This window comes from Siphateles boraxobius, unplaced genomic scaffold, assembly GCF_051911475.1.
Source record: "Siphateles boraxobius isolate OS27281-9 unplaced genomic scaffold, OSU_SipBor_1 37, whole genome shotgun sequence".
Classification (NCBI taxonomy): Eukaryota; Metazoa; Chordata; class Actinopteri; order Cypriniformes; family Leuciscidae; genus Siphateles; species Siphateles boraxobius.
This window is the reverse complement of record NW_027508997.1, coordinates 4,485,924-4,502,760: the sequence shown is the minus strand read 5'-3', so window position 1 is coordinate 4,502,760 and position 16,837 is coordinate 4,485,924. Positions and strand designations below refer to the sequence as shown.

The following is a 16,837-nucleotide window of genomic DNA, read 5'->3' as shown; positions in this document are numbered from 1 at the left end:
AATAAAAAAGAAATCATAAAATATTAAAGTTTAGTGTGAAAATGATTTACATAGTATATTTATACACATTTTATTAAGACATCTGTTTAGGGTTACATTGAAACATGTTGATAACAGACAAGTAAAGATTAGGCCTACTTCAAAAGTAAAATATTAACATGTTAAATTACATATTCGAAAAAGAAAGAAAGAAAGATCATGCACCACTGAAATCGTTTAAACTTGTAAAAAGATACCCTCCCAAAAAGTAGGCCATAGTATGAAGGTAATATGATGCCATTAAGAATCACAATTTTTCTGCACTTACACTTTTGGCACGTTTTTTTGCGCACAAATATGGCCAAAAGCACTGCAAGCCTGTGAACAGCAATTTGCAAGCGAAAACAACAAGCGAGTCAGGAACTGCAAAACAGATTGATCACTAAAAACCAACCTTTTCATAAAAAATAAACTGTTGCAAATGTCTGAATGACTTGTGTGCATGCATGGGGCAAAAAAGTTCCAGAAATAACCTGATTTGTAGCTACAGTTGCTCTTTCTTTTAGCTGTGCTTACAGTTTTGGAATTTTACAGCGCTTACGATTCTCTCACTCATTGAGTTTTGCAAGTGCGAAGAGGAGGGCGGGTCCAACTTCATCATGTAGCCAATCAAATGAGCTTCTCACTGACTCTCGTTTTACTCTTATCTGATTGGTTCAATAAACAAGCCAGTCGCCAGAACACATCTTTATCTTCATTTGGCTTAGAAACTGAAATGGCACTTTTAATGCACACATACATGTTTAATAAATAAATAAATAAATAAATAATGATTGCTTAATAAGTTGTGCACCATTAGACTGACTACATGAGTTCATACTGAATTTCGAGCTGGTGTGTTAAAGGGTTAGTTCACCCAAAAATGAAAATTCTGTCAGTATTTACCCACCCTCATGTTGTTCCAACCCCGTAAGACCTCGACTCAGTTCACTAGTGATATAGCGCAGTTCTTCTGTTGTTGTACGTCACACGCATCACCCACATGACCAGCGTCGGCCAATAGTGAGCCAACATGTGACGTAGCTACGCTATCACACTAAGTTAACTGAATAGTGGCCCATAGAGAGGGAAATGAATAGTTGAAATAAAGTCGTTATTTTTGTTTTTTTTGCGCACAAAAAGTATTCTCGTCGCTTGATAAACTTAAGATTGAGCAACTCTGTAGTCACTTGGACTATTTTAACGATATCTTTTTAATAACTTTTCGGAGCTGGCAAGTTTCAATCCCTTAAGAAGCCTATGGAGGAATGATCTAGCTCTCAGATTTAATCAAAAATATCTTAATTCGTGTTCCCAAGATGAACGAAGGTCTTACGAGGTTACGAACAACATAAGGGTGAGTAAATACTGACAGAATTTTCATTTTTGGGTGAACTAACCCTTTAAGAAAGAAAATGTATGTGTATTCAATACATGTATCCTGCTCATCATCCTCCTCCTCCTCAGCAGACCATATCAGTTTGTAATGTTGATGCTGCTGAATATTTTGGGAACTTTTTTGCCCCATGCTCACAACAAGTCATTCAGACATTTGTGATTGGTTATTTTTTTACACAAAGGTTGGTTTTACGCGATCAATATGTTTTGCAGTCCCTGACTCTGTTTTCGCTTGTGAATTGCTGTTCACAGGCTTGCAGTGCTTTTGGTCGTATTTGTGCGCAAAAAAACGTGCCAAAAGTGTAAGCACGGAAAAATTGAAGCCAGAGGAATACAGATCCTATTTATTTTGCGTTAGCATGAAGCTGCAGCTTCACAATACATGAATTACATGCGCAAGAGAAGATTTGTAAAGGTGTAAATCGTCTTTCAAGTGTAAGAACACTTTTTTTTTTTTTGCAGCAGCAGCAGCATTTTACTGTTATTCGTAAAACAGTAAAATGCTGCTACAAAAAAAAAGTGTTCTTACACTTGAAAGGCGATTTACACCTTTACAAATCTTCTCTTGCGCATGCGAATTTACCCTGCGGTCATATGGCAAGCCGTTTTAACTTTTATTCATTTCCAGGATATGAATTGTTGATATCAACAATTCAATTGTCGATATCAACAATTAAATTTTTGAAATCAGCAATTTAATTATTGATATCAACAATAGAATTCTTGATATCAACAATTGAATTCTTGATATCAACAATAGAATTATTGATATCAACAATTGAATTCTTGAAATGAACAATTGTATTTTCACTAGTGACATGTCACAATAGGCTGCCATTCAAAATTAATTGTTGATATCAAGATTTGATTTCTTACTACTAGAAATATAATTTTTGATATCAATAATTACATTGTTACTAGTAAAAATGCGAATTCCTGATATCAATAATTCAATTGTCACAATTTGAAATGTCTATACTTGATATCAACAATTTAATTGCTACTAGTAAAAATGTTAGTTTTTGATATCTGAAAATGTATTTCTGATATCAATATAATTTCAGATATCTAAAATGGGTTTCTTACTAGTAACAAATACATGCATGATATCAGAAATGAACATTGTCACTAGTGAAAATGGAATTATTGATATCAAAAATGAACATTGTTACTAGTGGCAATTCAATTGTTGATATCAAGAATAGACATTTCAACTAGTGACAATTGAATTCTTGATATCAAAATAAAGGTTTTTACTAGTAAGAATTGTATTTCTGACATGTGAAATTGGAATTTCAACTAGTAAGAAATCAATTCTTGATATCAACAATTGATTTTGAATGGCAGCCTATGGAGACTTTTATGGCAAGCCGTTTTAGCTTAAATTGTACCCAGCCCTACTCGTCGTAATTGCATTTTTACTAGTAAGAATTCAATTGGAGAGCTCTACAATTCAATTCTTACTAGTAACAATTACAATTAGAGAGCTCTCTAATTCAATTCTTACTAGTACAATTACAATTGGAGAGCTCTCTAATTCAATTATTACTAGTAAGAATTACAATTGCAGAGGTCTCTAATTCAATTCTTACTAGTAACAATTCCAATTAGAGAGCTCTACAAATGAATTTTTACTAGTCACATGTCTCAATTGACTTCCATTCATTTTTAATTACAGAGCTCTCTACTTGAATTGTTACTAGTAAGAATTTCAATTAGAGAGCTCTACAATTGAATTATTACTAGTAAGAATTACAATTAGAGTGCTCTCTAACCCAATTCTTACAAGTAACAAATACAATTAGAGAGCTCTCTAATTCAATTCTTACTAGTAAGAATGTAATTACAGAGCTCTCTAATTCAATTCTTACTAGTAAAAAAACGAATTAAAGATATGTACAATTGCAGAGCTCTGTAATTGAATTAGAGAGCTCTACAATTACATTCTTACTAGTAACAACTGAATTAGAGAGCTCTCTAATTGGAATTCTTACTAGTAACAATTGCATTAGAGAGCTCTCTAATTCAATTCTTACTAGTAAGAATGCAATTGCAGAGCTCTTTAATTCTATTTGAGAGCTCTCTAATTGTAATTGTTACTAGTCATAATTGGATTGGAGAGCTCTCTAATTTAATTCTTACTAGTAACAATTCAATTAGAGAGCTCTCTAATTGTAATTCTTACTAGTAAGAATTAAATTAGAGAGCTCCGTAATTAAGAATGAATGGAAGTCAATGGAGACATATGACTAGTAAAAATTAATTTGTAGAGCTCTCTAATTAGAATTGTTACTAGTAAGAATTGAATTAGAGACCTCTGCAATTGTAATTCTTACTAGTAATAATTTAATTAGAGAGCTCTCTAATTGTATTTTTACTAGCAAGAATTGAATTAGAGAGCTCTCTAATTGTAATTGCTACTAGTAAGAATTGAATTGTAGAGCTCTCTAATTGAATTAAAGAGCTCTGCAATTGGATTCTTACTAGTAAGAACTGAATTAGAGAGCTCTCTAAATCAGTTTTTACTAGTAATAATTGCATTAAAGAGCTCTCTAATTGTAATTGCTACAAGTAAGAATTGAATTGTAAAGCTCTCTATTTGAATTCTTACCAGTAAAAATGCAGTTACGATGAGTAAGGCTGGGTACAATTTAAGCTAAAACGGCTTGCCATAGACTTTTCACTTGTGAAAATACAATTACAGATATCAAGAATTATAGTTTTTACTAGAATTACTGCTTGCAAACTTATGTACACTTTCACAAATCTTACGATTCTTTAAGGCATCATATTACCTTCATACTATAGCCTAATTCAAGTTCAAACATAAGTTAAAGTATTTTCCAAAGCTATAGCCTATGTGGCAAGTAGCTATAGTGTAGGCTACTACTGCTTGTATGTTTAGCCTACTTGGGACTAAATTGGCCCACTTTCTGTTATAAAAGTTTACATCTTGTTTTAGTGTTTCTTTAGTATTGCAACATGTGAACTTGAGGTAATACTGTTAGTTTATTAGCTATATACTTCTAGCTGAATTTTCAGTTGATGAAAGTATACACTCCTTTTTGCCAGTGCATACTCAGTGTAAAAATAAAATAGTAAACTATGTATGATTTTAAGTTCACTTATACAAGTTCAAGAAAACTATTTGTTCACTGAGAGTAAAAAATGTATTGCAAGTTAACAATGCCTATATAAGTTTACTTGTAGTATAGTTGCTATACTAACGAAACATTAAACTAAAAGCTAAGGAAATTTGTTAAACTAGTTTTGTACTCAAGGTTTACTGTTACACTTAAAGTACACTTTAAAGTACTTTTAAGATCTAAAAAGTAGGTCAGCTTATACCCCAATAAGTATTGAAATACACATACAAGTACAACTAGTGCATTGATATGAGTATAGTAAATAAAATATGATTGGAAAATGTACATTTAACTTTGCTTAGGTTTACTTAATAAATTGAACTTTGTAAATGAAGCAATCAAAACTTACTTGTAACTATAAACCTAAACATAATTTTATAAAATATGTAAACATATGCTGGAGTGCTACATCAAAGAAGCCAAATATCTATGACAAAAGTATTTAATATGGCTACTCTATCAAAAAACTATATACTTCCTAATTGTACCTTAAGTATATTTTGATCAAAAGATTAAGTATAGGCCACACATACATAATCTGAATTGTTATATAATATAACAATATAATATACTAGAATGCAACTTATACCATATTTTCCTGTGGTAGTAACAGCGGGATTATGTTTTTTGAATTCAGCATTACACTTTTGTATACGCATATACTTGTCAGTATAAGCCAAGCATAATTAAGTATAATTTTGTTAAGTATATCACTGATTAGACATAAAAAATTAGACTGAACGTATACTCTTTTAGTTTAAAAGAAGTAGGTCTATATAGCCCAATTGAAAGCTACTTTTTGTAAGGGTATTCATCCAATATTCACAAAATTGGGTGAGTATTGGAAGTTTGATTTTTGAGTTTGTTTTGCAGATACATTTCAATGGAATTTTTGGACATTAACCTGAGTAACATAAAAACTTCACAAAACTTAGTACACATGTGCATCTAAGGATGCACACCAAAGTTAATCAAATTCTGCCCATAGAGGGCACTAAAACTGTTTGTTGATGTTATTCTTGGTGGAGCGTCATGCCTGTGACATTTACTGCAAGTGCAAGAGCAGTGCAAGTACAACTGAATATGTGAAACAATTAGGTCAAACAATTTTCCTGTCAGGAAAAAGTAACTATTAAGTAAAGTAACTGTATCATCACTCTTCATAATAAAATATTAGGGAATTTTTATTTGTCAGATTAGAGCCAAAGACAAAAAATGTCTTTGGCTCTAAGCTGACAAATACAAATGACCTAATATTTTAAATAGATTTTTGAAAATATCATGATCATCCATGTTGACTGAAATTCATATTTTCAAAAATCTATTAAATATCATATTAAAGATAGTTTATCTTTGGTACAAGTGAAACTACACAATATGAAAAAAATGTATGATAGAAAAGTAAAATAAATGCTCATATGCTTGATGAACTATTGCTAATTTCTCTTTATTTCTCATACACTGGAAAAAAAGTTGCTGCCTTAAATTTTTAAGTACAATCAACAATCACGTTTAAGTAATTTCAACTTAAATTACATTAAACTGACTTCAAATATGTTTAATCTTGTATAACTTATAAAAAAAGTTGAAAATTGCTAAACTTATTTTGATGAGTTAATGCAATGTAAAAACATATGTTGTCAACATATATATATATATATTTTATAGTGTACTTTGTTACTATGTTTTGTAGGATAGATTTCAATGTGTTTGGGCTATGCAAAACTGCTTTTTTAAAAATATTTTTTTATAGACTTGTGCATTAATTATAAGGATTTAAAAATAATAAAAAAATGTGCAAACGGAAAAGCCTCACGCTTCACATGTACTGTACAACTACTGTGCATTTTATTTTCTAAAAGAAAAATCTCAAAAGCTGGTGTTTTCTTTCCTTGACAAACCATTTCAAGTCACATGAACAAGTCTTCAAGTCATAATTTGTTCTTGTTTGTTTTGAAGGTATAAGAGGTTTAAAATGTCCACATTGTACAACAGTCCATATGAAGGCTTACATTCTTGAAGGTGAAGTGTGTAATTTTTTCAATGCTAAAATAAGTTTAATGCGCAACAAATAAGTAAATAAGCAAATGGTAGGCTGAAATTACACACTTCAGCAACATACACTGAAGAGAATTGTCAAACTGATAATATACATTAATAGGTTTTAAGGGGAACCACTTTTCCATTTCACAAAATATAAACACATTTTTTTGAGAATTTAATTGGAAGACAATGCGAGAGTCCTAGAAGCTTATGTCCAAAGATACACACAAAGACCTGAGAAAATGGAAAAATACAACAAAGAAGAACAAAAACATGCAAAAGATGTCTAATGTGTATATATTAACTTGAAAAGGAATGTAACAAAATGAATTGACTAAAGTTTTACTAGAGTGTTGCTATGAGGGCCATGTTCAATCATCTGAACTCAAGAAAGGTCATGAGTCAAACCTAAAAAATGTCAGATAAATCTAACGTGAAAAAAGCAGGTTTTGAACAGCAACATGAAAACCAACCCATCATTGATGTAAATCAAAAGCTTGGAAAACAAAAGCTTAGAAATATGCATAAAATCAGTGAGCTTTGAATCGAATTGCATTGGTAATTCCCTTGGGCTATTTGATGTTCATAGTACTGACGTTTCAAAGTCAGTCAGTTACCATCAGGGGACTGTGAGGTCATAGTATTATTTGTGCCACAAAGTCAAGAAGAAAAACACTCAGTAACATAGCATGATGTAATGATGTTCAAGCAGAATAAAACATTCAGCATCCCCCAAATGAAAGATCCAACTAGTGCAGCACCTACATGTGATTTGTCAATGCCAGGGGACTCTGGTACTATGAATAAGCACCACTGAATGAGCGCTAAAAGCCTTTCCCTGAGCTACAAACCCAGGCTTTTTTACTTACACATGATAGTTTTACACAAAAACAACAGTTTAATTGTTCAGCAAAAATATATTTAATTGAAGAGACAGTAGCGTGAACGTACAAATGCCACTCTGTGACTTCAAGTTCCCCAAAACATTGGGTTATTGTTGAGTTTTTCTATCTTTGTTGCAGCTAGAGTACTAGTTAAAACAGGTTTTCAGAGATAATGTGTAAAACTTCTCACAACCTATAGGAAAAGATGTTGTTTCAAGGGCTGAAGTGAGAACAGCATTTTGGGTGTACAATGGTTTTGAACACTGACATACACTCTTTAGCACCTTGAAAAGAAATTAAAATGCATTTTTAGCCGTATGTTCACTTTAAAACTTGTGTAAGAGTAATGTAAACCTTTTGATTAAGCCAGTATCTTGACTAGGCCTCTGGATACATATGCAATTACGAAGTCATTCCTGTTAAAGTTGATCATCTCATTCAAAGCACCTAAATAAAACTGAACAAACTTTTATGTGTACAAAAATGCACAGACACTGATCCACCCCACCCTCCGCACCAAAAAAGTGATTGATTTAAAAATAAAAATGCACCATTAAGCAATAAAAATACATGACATGACATCTCAGGAGGTGTAATGGGATCACTTTAAAAGCACCAGTGAAAACATACAGTAAATTTGTTTGAATATAATTTAACACGCTTGAATTGTATAAAATGATTAAGTTGTTTTCAAGTTATGTTTCAACCTCTTTGGGAGTTACAAAAAAGAAAAGAAAAGAAAAGACGACAAAAAATTGGGACCAAATAATATAACTTTCACACAAGTGCCAGAAATGAACCAGTTTGGACACGTTGCTAAAATGCAGCATAAAACCTTCCATGATTATTGCTTAAATATGCAAAGTTTTGTAATCATGACTGAGTCGACACCAAACGCATGCTGACTGTAGATACTAGAATGATGGATAAACCAAATGCTCATATTGGAAACTTCAAATGTCAAGTTGGTCTGAAGATACCAAGTGCTTTTTTAAAGGATGCCACATACTATGTCTCACAATGCCGAAACAATGTACCTTCAAAACCAACACGAATACCCCTAAAAAACTATAGGAAAGTTCCTGTAATAACCCATGTGGGTTTCACATTGGTCATTTAACCTTACTGTTACAGTGGCACCATAAAATAGCAACTAGCAAGTGTCGGCCAAAAGAGCACCCAAGGCTGAGACATGAAAATAGAATTCACATTTCACAATGTCAATTCGGAGTGTTTACTACACATCGTCATTTAAAGGATGACAAACTCCTATTGCAGTAAACAGGCTTGGACCAGAAATTAAATTACAAAATAGTTTTTGAAAATGATCAGAATAAATAATCACATTTACTATGCACTAATTTCATCTATATGTATAAAACCAGTTTTATAACATCTGTTCTGAGCACCATCTCTTTACAATAAAAAACAACAACAAAGACATAGACACCAAAACTCACAGTTAAAAACCCACAAACGGTCGTCGTAAAAGCTGAGATGAAGAGCACAAATTAAAAAAAGGGCATACGTAAAAACGGGCGTGAAAAGATGAGAACTAGCTGAGGTAAGGCATTAGCTAGACAAGCGGAGAATGTCACGTCCAGCGGTTGTAAGGCCCAGTGACGTGCGTGAGGGAGTAGGGTGATGACATGACAACGCCGTCACGAGTAACTGTTAGCGATTGACGGGTAGGGACCTGAAACTTGTGTCTCTCTTCCGCGCAAGTCTCGTTTTCGCTCTCCGTATCCGAATCCATCGCCTTTGACCTATCGTGGAGTCCCAGGCGCTCGGCCTCCTCTTTCTCCCTTGCCTTCTCGGCCATTTTAGCCTCCCACTGCTGCAGGCCGTGGCCCGGGGCGTTCAGGCTCTTGTGCTGGTAGAAGACCAGGGAGATGCGGGTGGGATGAGTGCGGTCGGGACGCAGGATGGGAGTGGTAGCGTGCAGCTCCCGTCGAGCGCATTCGATCAGGATGGAGCCGTGGGAAGGAGCCACCGCGACCCCGCCGATATTCCTGTCGAGGAAATTGTGTTCGCTGTCCGACCACACCTCCTCTGCTTTAACCACTTCTGGGGTCAGGGGTTGTGCCGAAACGGGCGTGCAGGGCAAGCGGCTGTGGAGACCCTCAGCCATCGGCGGGGAGAGCGGGGTGGGAGCTGCCCCGCCCTGGTAGCACCGAATTTCCTCCGCCTCAGATTTGAACGAGGGTGAGCATTTCGGAGTCATTCTTCCAGGGTTGTTCGGATACGGGTTTCTGCACGGTTCGGTCATCTGCCTGATGGCCTCGTGTCCGTGTCTAAGAGGAGGAGGACCATTGCTGTGGCCCGTTCTTCCAGAGGGATCATGCTGAGGGAACTTTGGGTGTGTGGACATGCCGTGGGTGTACGGGACTGTAGAGTGGAAGTCTGGGAATTGGCTTCCTATGTCTGGAACCCCAGACAATCGCGTGGTGGAACATAAATTACGAGTATCCTTTTCTGAGCATGGTGAATGTTCAACAGAGGTGTGTTTGAATGCTGTGGACAGAAAAAAAGAACAATAAGAATTTAATATAGAAACAAGAAGTAATAATAAGAGCTCCTCTATTTTAGAATCCTAAAACCACCAAAAGTTTTATCGAATAAATTAGCAGATTACCAGCCTCTTCTTTATGATCAACTCTCAGGAGAAATTTATACTATTTTACAAAAAAAAATTATCAAAAGAAGCAAGTATTTAATTAACAATGTGGATTCTGCAGTTAAATTAATCTCTATGTATATCCATATAAATCTCATTAAAGTTTTCACTGTATGCACACATCTCAGTGGTCATCCAGCTAATTTTAGCTCCTTTTAGGAATAAAAAGAAACCCATTTCATTTTTAGTTATACTCGTTTTGAAATGTAATAAATATTACATTTACTAGTGTTGTTAAATAATTAATTTAATAATTAAATACAAATAAATTTTACTAAATAAGTATAAGTGTTTTTAAAGATAAACTTTAAGTGAACGTTAGACAGTGTTTTTTAGTATCACTGAGATACTTTAATAGTTGTTCATTAATATTTTGAATTTGTTTTTATTTTTATATTTTCCATTTTCATTTTAGTTAAAGTTTTAGTAATTTTTTTGTTGGTTTTATCTATATATTATTTATTATTTATTCTCATTCAAGTTTTAGTTATTTTAGTACATGAAGGTAAACTAAATGAAAATGAGAAATACAGCCCTGGCAACTAGCTAAAATAAAATAAGTTTTCTTATATTTTCATGTAATGTTTATTTTATTTCAAGTAACAAATGTATTTTATGGTTTTAGTGAACTATAATAAACCTGGTGTTAAATTATAGCAAACTAAAACTAAAAAATCTACATGTAAGAACAGGATACAATGAGATTGCACAATCAGTATCAACTGATACATAAAAAAAACGCTAATATTGTCCAATAACAGATATGGTACTGATCATTGCTAAAACAATACTACACAATTAACTGATTTTTCAAGGAACAGACTGACTCTAGTGCATTGGTTCCCCACCCTGGCCCTGCAGCACCCCATCACTGCACATTTATGATGTCTCTCTTATTTGACACACCCATTTAACTTCTTAGAGCCATTACTAATGTGGTTGATTAGGGAGACATCTAAAATATGCAGTGCTAGAAGGCATAGGTGGAGGCTGAACCAATTCCAGGGTAAAGCTAAGACGTTGCGCTTGTAATAGTTCAATCAATTTATGTGCTTTTATACAACCTACACAGCCCAGCATAAATGCTCCTGATAAATTACTTGTTATTAAAGCATCTACAAATCACTGTTAATTTTAACATAAAAGCTAGCATACTGTATGTGGGATTTGGCATGGCAGAAAAACGTGCAAAAAGCATTCCCTTTATAATCATTAAAAAGCTGTCATCTTCACAGCGACCTCACAAAGTTCTGTTATAATAATACATGAAGCTGTCTGCACAATGAATCTCTTATTTACATAATGTCTATATGTGATCATAAGAGGATTTGCTAGCGTGAATCCACTCACTACTCAAAAGGCTGGAGTTTTGTTCAGTGCTAACTTAAACACCTCTGATTGGTCATTGCGTTCAAAAAAATCAACATATGTTTGTGATTGGCTGCACTACTCAACGCTCCAAAAACACAATGTAAATAGATTACGGAAATCTGATCCTAGACCATCAATTATGGTCAGCTTTGTTTCCTCTAAAAGCAATCAGAAGCAGCAGCAGGAAGTGGTTTGAGTGAGAAAATTCAACGCTAGTATCAAGTCCATGGCCAGGGAAAGGCAAAGCCTTGCCTAGATTACACAGGCAAAGCACAGACGCGGAAAAACACCCATAGAAACAGATCCTGGAGCCTCCCCAGCACTGCACATTAAAAATGTTTCCTTTATTGGACACACCCAGCTCATGTCATGGAATACTCAACAAATCAGCTGATGATTTAATTCAGCTGGGTTCATTTAAGGATCCAAAACATGCAGTGCTGGTCAGGCTCCAAGAATGGATCAAAACCCCCTGTATACATTAAGAACATGGTATGGCTCCAAAGAAAGAAGACTGAACTGGAAATACCTTTAAGAGGCTCATTCTTAACTTTCACAGGGGTGACCTGCTTACTATCCAGGCCGCTCAGTTTCTCAGCATGGGCTCTTTTAGCCTCCAGCCTCCTCTTGCGCGCTGACTTGACGGGCTCAGCCAACAGCCGCACTTCTCTTGGGAAAGCAGAGAGGACCTGAAGTGCCCCAGTCTTTATCTTGGCCCACTGGCCCTCAACATGGCCAAACTCATCCTTGTCAGAGATCTTATAGAGCGGCAGGACATGCAGCTGCTCGTCCTCTGGAATGTTCCTAACTGCACGGTTATCCTCCTTGGTTAAAGTGCATACCTGCAGTTCACAGGAAGCAAGCGCATATGAGAGTTTTTACCAAACATTTATATCTGAATGGTGTTTTTAAAGAAAAAGAAAGTATTAAATTGACATTGTGACAGTAGAGGTGAGCCTCACCACAGTGCTTCCATTGGTCATGTTATGTGTGTCTCTGTGGGCATGAGCACAGAAGTCCACACAAGCAGTCACACCAGAGAATGGTCGACCTTCCCTCCTGCCCAGCCGACAGTTGTTCTCCTGCTGATCCTGCTCCACCTGATGGATTACAGATCATTCCCATTCTTTTTCCCATTTGTAACTTGAATGTGTGAGGTTTCTGGTTTCCAGTTATTTTTGCTGTGCAAAAAACACTGTGCAGTTTTGCTGTACTGCGTTACCCTCCGTTACAATGCTTTATATTGCAAACTTGTGATCATTTTCATATTATTTTAATTTATTATAATCGTAAGCACACTGATTTGTGGCACAAATAGTTTTACAGCACTTAGTTATTCTTCTAGTTATTTACTGATAGCGGCTAATGAATCTGAAGTCCCACACGTTCACGTAAAATAGCTTACTTCAGCATTGCAAAATAAGGTGTCTCAAAATCACAACATTATCAAATGTCACATAATCAACTTACATAATTAACATGTTTTGCTGTTGAGCCTTGCTTAAGAGCAGCTTTAATTTGGTTGTGACAGAGTTCATACCTGGTTGTGAAAGGCCTGAGGAGCAAGTCTCTTGTAGACAGGTGCCAAATCTGATGCCAGATTGTGCAGGTTTTTCTCCAACTTCTCCTCCTAACCACAAAATAAAACAGTGTTTTAAAGGCTGATTTAAATTACCATAAAGCTGAATAATACACTACTGTTTAAAATGTCTCTTATGTTCACCAAGGCTGCATTTATTTGATCTGAAAATAAAACAGTAATCTTGTGAAATATTATTACAATTTAAAATCAATGTTTACTATTTTAACATATCTTAAAATGTAATTTATTCCTGTGATGCCAATGATGAATTTTCAGCATCATACTAGTCTTCAGTGTCACATGATCCTTCTGTCAGGGTTATCTGGTCATGTTTATTCTTAGTTTTCATCACATGGACTCTATTTGTATTTTTCACCTTCCTGCCTCAGTTAGTTTGTCGTCATGGATGTTAATTTGATTCTTTACTCAGTTCAGGTGTATGTCATTGTTTACAGGTGTTTGTGTCATTATCCTCTCTCTATTTTAGTTCAGTTGGTGTTCATTGTCTGGTTTTATTTTTGTTGGCGTCAGATATACGTCTGCATGTGAGTTGTGTTGCTACCACTGTTGGACTTTGCCCTGTGTATTATTAAAGATTGTTACTCTTCATTTTCTTCTTCGATCGTTTGTCTCACCACACAACCTGGTTACAGAAGACCCAACCCAAAGTGAAAGTAAGCAGATTATAGTTTGTTTATTTGATCGTCTTCAGTCTGTGTTTTGTTGCGGTTTTGTTTATTTTTTCTCATGGAATTCCCTGCCGTCAAGCTGCTCCGCCTTGATCAGGGAGATCGCTCCCCAGAGGACCATCTGGAAGAATTCCTGGATCTGGAACCTCAGACAACCTTCCTGGATGACTGCCTCTGCACGTTTTTATGTGTGGGACTCAACAACGCCACTCAAGCGCAGTTGTCCGTCACCAGCCCAACTCCAGACCCAGTGCCCAGCCAGAACCCTACGGTCGGAATTAAGCAGTTTGACTCCACCACAGACTTCCGAGCCCTTCTTTGTGTACCCAACATTGCTGCGGAGCCTGAGATGCGTCAGTCTGACCTGGTGCGCGTGCTGGCTGTGTCATCCATTGCCAAGGGAGCTTTTGGGAATCGAAAGGGCAAGGAGGAGAGCCCTGCCACTGAGAGTGTAACACTTTCAGCCCTTCTATCCAATGATTCATTGTCGTCAGTCCCACCCAGCCTCCCTCCACCTCTTACCACAATTTTTAGCTACGCCCTCAGCCATTCCTGCTACCCACTCGTACACCCTGTGTATCATTTAAGTTTGCACTCCTCTTCGTTGATCGTTTGTCTCACCACATACCCTGGTTACACCTTCAGAAACATTGATTTGCTGCTCAAGAAACATTTCTTATATCAATGTTAAACAATTTGCTGATTAATAACTGTAGAAATGAAATATTTTTTTACATGATACTTTTTTCTTTTTTTGAAAAAAAAGAAAGTTCAAAAGAGAATTTTTCTTGAAATAGAAACTTTTTTTTTTACAATATAAAGGTCTTGCACTTTTGATCAATTTAATGCATCCTTGGTGAATACAAGTATTAATTACTTAGATTTTTTTCCTAAGAGTGTTTTAGAGGTTAATTCACTAAGAATGGATTTTACTTTGCAGCAAATAATCTGTGTATTGCAAACACTGTTATTATTTGTTTGATTTTCAATCTTGCAGGATGTTTCTAAAACCTTGGTTGCAAAGGAACAGAGCGTCACTACACCACTGCAAATCAAGCACCTGTTTAAAATTCAATGGCACAGCACTATTTTAATGCACATTTTTGCATCTGGTTAAACTTTATTGTGAGTTTCTGTACGAAAACCCACAAAAAAGTCATGCAACTGTTCTATGGATTTGCCCCTTGATTTAAGTGCGAGTCTGAGTGATTTACTATTAACTTAAGCTTTTTTGCTATGTGCCACTAGATTGCAACTGCTTCAGGTAAACGAGGTAAATCAGGCATGATCACAGATCTCATTTAAAGTGACTATCGCTTGGCGGCAGGATTTTGAAAACAAGCATAATTATCCAGAACAAAGTGTTGAAAATCAATGAACAGAGAATATATCTCCAATGAGCCTATCTAATGCTCACCTCCTCAGGATAGTCCCCCTGCAGTCTGAACTTCCGGGGTGTTTTGCTGCGTGCAAACTTGCAGCCATTGAAGTACATACTCCAGGAGCAACCAAACGAGAAAGAGGCTCCGCAGGTCTCTGGGTCCAGACCCTGACACGCACAGGTACGACTAACAGGAGAGGTGAAGAACATGAGGTAAGTTATAGTGCAATAATATACTATATTATAGAACTTGCTGGTGATGCTATTATTGAACAGAAAATAACACATTATTTCAAGATATTAAAATTATATTAATTATTACAATAAGTCTTGATTTTGTTTTTGGGGTCTACTAGAATGTTTTCATGCTTGAATGTTCAAAAAACACATTATTTTTCACATTTTAGAAACACCTCTCTTCCCAGTCTGTCAGTATCACTGTTTAGTTTCTGTCTATGAAGCCCATTCTTTCCAAAAAGTGCAATGTGATCTGATTGGTCAACTGGACCAGCGTGTTGTGATTGGTCAACCACATTGAGGGTGTTTTGGAAATGTCACGCCCCTTACCATAATCACTACTAACTCGACCAGGCCTCAACCATTTATTTGCTTATGCCGTAGGTGGGAATTATTTAAATGTGGGATACTGTGACGTGTACGTTCCCATAAGAAAACTAAAGGCAGTTCAGAAACCGTGCTTAGTGATACAAAAAAATAACTTCTTATTGGGTGGAGTTTGTGCTTTGTAACTAGCATTCTCAAAAAAACTCACAATAAAGAATATTGAAAATGTAAAAAAGCTAAATTCTTTAGCTTTTATGACATACAACTATACTAGCCAGTTCTTTTTAGCAGGGAATGTGCAGTTACAAAATGATGATGTAAAGGAGTTGGTGTAAAGGCTTTAAGAAAAGTACTCATGCTCCACAAACACTTCATTAAGAGCCACCTCCAAATGTTCTTTTGTATTTGTGTGAGGGAGTGTGTACGTAAATCATTCCCACACACTCTGTCCGTATGTTACTTGTGACTCACTCCTCATTGAGGGCACAGCGGCGGCTAGTGGGCGAGCCATATTTGCAGAGAGTCTGTGTGAGCTCCTGGTACAGGCTGTCAGCCACACTGCGTGGGATCCCCTCCCAGGCCAGGATGAGAATGACTACCACTGCATTCTGACAGCAGTGACCAGCACGCTGCCGCACAAGACACAACAACTTCTCTTCTTCACTTCCTCTGCGTATGATCTGCAGAATTTAACACATGTGCAGACAGTATATGAAGGAACAGACATTTGAACAAGCTCTACTTCGTATTTCATATAGGTCACTCACCCACTTAGCGATTGGGCAACCCTGTGAGCTCCTCCCCTCTTTACCAGTATACACCACAACCTCCACGCGGACTGCATTGCCTTTCTCGCCATATCTGTGATGAGAACAGTGCATTGAGTTCTGTATGTTAAGCACTATAACACAGGGGTTTTCAAACTTTTTATTGTGAAGGACCCCCAAATATGATGAAATGCAAAAAAGATCAATCAGAATTTAGTATGCAAATAGTAAGATGGGTTATATTATTTTAATATTTAGGGTTAGGGGTCTGAAACAAACTCCAACAAGAAAGTTTAAGAAATATCAATATAATGTAA

The 16,837-nt window shown here is 35.9% G+C and overlaps 1 protein-coding gene across 2 annotated transcripts in view; it reads right to left on the bottom strand.

Moving 5' to 3' along the window:
- Positions 1–6,388: 6,388 nt before the first annotated feature.
- tet1 (tet methylcytosine dioxygenase 1) overlaps positions 6,389–16,837 on the bottom strand; it is a 42,481-nt gene continuing 32,032 nt past the window's right edge. For both annotated transcript variants that reach the window (XM_077197143.1, XM_077197144.1), the window contains 7 exons: positions 16,521–16,614; positions 16,225–16,433; positions 15,226–15,376; positions 13,078–13,167; positions 12,500–12,637; positions 12,067–12,379; positions 6,389–10,003 (listed from right to left, as the gene is read on the bottom strand). In XM_077197143.1, coding sequence (XP_077053258.1) covers positions 9,084–10,003; positions 12,067–12,379; positions 12,500–12,637; positions 13,078–13,167; positions 15,226–15,376; positions 16,225–16,433; positions 16,521–16,614 — 1,915 coding nt within the window. In that variant the 3' untranslated portion in view covers positions 6,389–9,083. The remainder of the gene's footprint in view (positions 10,004–12,066; positions 12,380–12,499; positions 12,638–13,077; positions 13,168–15,225; positions 15,377–16,224; positions 16,434–16,520; positions 16,615–16,837) is intronic.